Below are 3,207 nucleotides of genomic sequence, written 5' to 3' on the forward strand. Positions count from 1 at the left end.
ATGGATCGGTCCATGAAGGTCTTTGTGGTCGTCTTCCTGCTCCTTGTGGCCACAGGTGTGTATGCTGTACTTACTGTTTAAGATAACTGATAATACTGCTAAATTATGTACCGAAACGTCGTATATTTTGGAACGGAGGTAGTATGTGAGATGGCTGATTTGCTCTATCAATTTGCCCGTGTAGGGTTCCAGGGACCGGTGCAAGTAGCTTTGGCGAGGGATTGTACTTCACAGAGCCACGAGTTTGTGGGGATGTGCCTGAGTGACCGCAACTGTGCAAGTGTTTGCCAGACCGAGTATTTCACCGGAGGCAAGTGCGACCACCGACGTTGTGTCTGCACCAAGGACTGCTAGATGGCCCCTGTAATCTTCTTGCACACATGGTTCCGTGTAATAATAATAATAATAATAACTGAATAATAATACTAGATCTGCATCTATGCATGTATGATGCATATGTGAGTGCTACTCCTAGAAAGTACATGAACATCATATAATCCGAACAAAGTTTCAGCAGGGAACCAGTTCAAGTTGAATAATCCAACACTCCGGAACTGGAGCGGCTACCGTTCTCGGGACTGAAACGAATATAAGCTTAAAAACTGGAACAAATGAGACATGAAATGTTACTAGAACTCTAGAAGTCTAGAAGGGAAGTCATATTTCGTAAGGAAGAAAGAAAAGTAAATCGTGGGAGTAGACATAGCACCACACCTGAAGATTTGGCCAAGACTTGGTGAAGAACCAAAAGTACCTAAGAATCTACACAGATTACAAGAATCGAACTTGCAGGAGTAACTTTTGCAGAATTGCTGCTATGTATACAGAAGTATTGTGGAGATAAGAGATCTAAGAATCTAATTCAACAATCTACATATTTTAGACCAATTCAATTTTTTTCAAAAAGAGGGGACATCCCTCGGCCTCTGCATCATACAACCTTTTATTTATCATATCAAAGTTCATCATCCAACCATAACAAAGTTCAACTAATAAAGTGTCGCATATGACTGCGCGAAGGGTAAATAAAATAGTAAAAAAATCATAGGAAAATGGGCCTCATGCATCACAAATCCTACTAGTAGGCCGCCAACCAAATCGGTTGAACAAATCCCGAGAGACCATCTCCCATCGGTTGCACCCAAAGACCGTGGGCACCCGATCCTCCTCCTTGCAATGTAATGACCACGTATGGATCCAGCTGTAGCCTTGAAGATAACCTGTAAAAAATTCGGAACTTTCGTTCTGTTAAAAATACAATCATTACAAGTGTTCCAAATGGCCTAAAGTAAAGCACAAATTCCCACACGGATCTGAGACTTAAACTTGGGGTGCACCCCTACTAACCAGTTTCCAAACATATCCGTACTACTCGTAGGTGTAGGTAGGTTGAAAGCTATATGGGCCGTTCCCCATAGTAGCTTGGCAAGTGGGCATTGAAGAAATAGATGCTGAATCGACTCCTCATTGCCACAAAAGCAACACTTAGTGCATCCTTGCCAATCTCTTTTTTTCAGATTATCTTTTGTCAGGATGACCTTGCGATCCAAATACCACATGAAGATTTTTATTTTCAGTGGGACTTTAATTTTCCATATATACTTGCGGTGAAAAGGTTGTCCTCATTGATGAGGTCTGTATGCATGGATTTGACTGTGAAGTCACCAGAAGTAGTTAACTTCCAACGGAATGTGTCTGCTTCGTGTGAAACGTTAACCATCATCAACATGCCAACAAGGTCTAACCAGTCTGTCCATTTGTCCCCAGTCAGTTGTATTCTAAAGGCAACATTCAACGGTATGTGGTCCATCACAGAGACAACGGAGACATCTTTCCGCTGCACAATATGATAGAGACGGGGGTATTGCATGGCTAGTGGCAATGTCCCCTAGCCATGTATCTTCCCAGAACCTTGTAGTTAGACCATTTCCTACAATGAACGTCCCTCTGCGAAAAAAATCATTTTTAACTCCCATGAGTCCTTTCCAGAAAGGCGAGTCTGTTGGTTTTGCCTGAACCTCAGAGAGGGTTTTTGAATGAAGGTACTTATTCCTAAGTAATTCTTGCCAAACCCCATCCTCGGTAAGTATCTTGTAAAGCCATTTGCTCAACAAACACTTATTTTTAGTCTCAAGGTCTTCCACCCCTAGACCTCCTTGGTCTTTAGGGCGACAGATCACATCCCACCTTGCCAGGCGGTATTTACGCTTATGTTCATCAGACTGCCAGAAAAACCTGGATCTGTAGTAATCCAATCTTTCTCTTACCCCTTTAGGTATTTGAAAGAAAGATAACATGAACATAGGTAAGCTTGTGAGAACGGCATTGATTAAGGTGAGCCTTGCCCCATAAGACATAAGCTTACCAATCCAACAACTCAACTTTTTCTCAAATCGATCCTCAATACCTTTCCATTCCTTATTAAGAAGTTTACGGAAATGGATTGGGATACCAAGGTATCTAAAGGGAAAAGAGACTGACTCACAACCAAAAGTTGTTTGTATTGATCCTCTTCTTCTTTGGCTTGTCCAAAGCACAAGAGTTCGCTCTTGTGGAAGTTAATTTTGAGACCAGATAACTGCTCGAATAAACAAACAATAATTTTCATATTCTTTGCATTTTCAATGTCATGTTCCATGAATATGATGGTGTCATCGGCATACTGAAGTACCGATACCCCACCGTCCACAAGATGAGGAATTAAGCCCGCAACATGACCTCCTTCCTTGGCTCGGCTAATGAGAACCGCTAGAAGGTCTGCCACAATGTTGAAAAGAATAGGCGACATAGGGCATCCCTGTCGCAAACCCTTTTGTGTCTGGAAATAGTGACCAATGTCATTATTTACATTGACACCTACGCCGCCCCCTTTCACAAATGTGTTAATCCATTGGCACCATTTTCTCGGGAAGCCTTTCATGCGCATACATTGTTGCAAGAATGGTCATTTAACTTTGTCATAGGCTTTTTCAAAATCCACTTTGAAGACAACTCCATCAAGTTTCTTCGAGTGTAACTCGTGAATCGTTTCATGCAAGACAACAACCCCCTCCAGGATGTGTCTGAAGGAAATATGCCCTAGAGGCAATAATAAAGTTATTATTTATTTCCTTATTTCATGATAAATGTTTATTATTCATGCTAGAATTGTAATAACCGGAAACATAATACATGTGTGAATACATAGACAAACATAGTGTCACTAGT

At 41.4% G+C, this 3,207-nt stretch overlaps 1 protein-coding gene across 1 annotated transcript; it reads left to right on the forward strand.

Annotated features, from left to right (window-relative positions):
* LOC123168927 (defensin Tk-AMP-D4) lies at positions 1-440 on the forward strand. The gene is made up of 2 exons (XM_044586791.1): positions 1-55; positions 185-440. The coding sequence occupies exons 1-2, from the start codon at positions 1-3 to the stop codon at positions 352-354; spliced, it is 225 nt and encodes a 74-aa protein (XP_044442726.1). The 3' UTR covers positions 355-440.
* Positions 441-3,207: the final 2,767 nt, after the last annotated feature.

The sequence above is a fragment of the Triticum aestivum genome, chromosome 7D (assembly GCF_018294505.1).
Source record: "Triticum aestivum cultivar Chinese Spring chromosome 7D, IWGSC CS RefSeq v2.1, whole genome shotgun sequence".
Lineage (NCBI taxonomy): Eukaryota > Viridiplantae > Streptophyta > Magnoliopsida > Poales > Poaceae > Triticum > Triticum aestivum.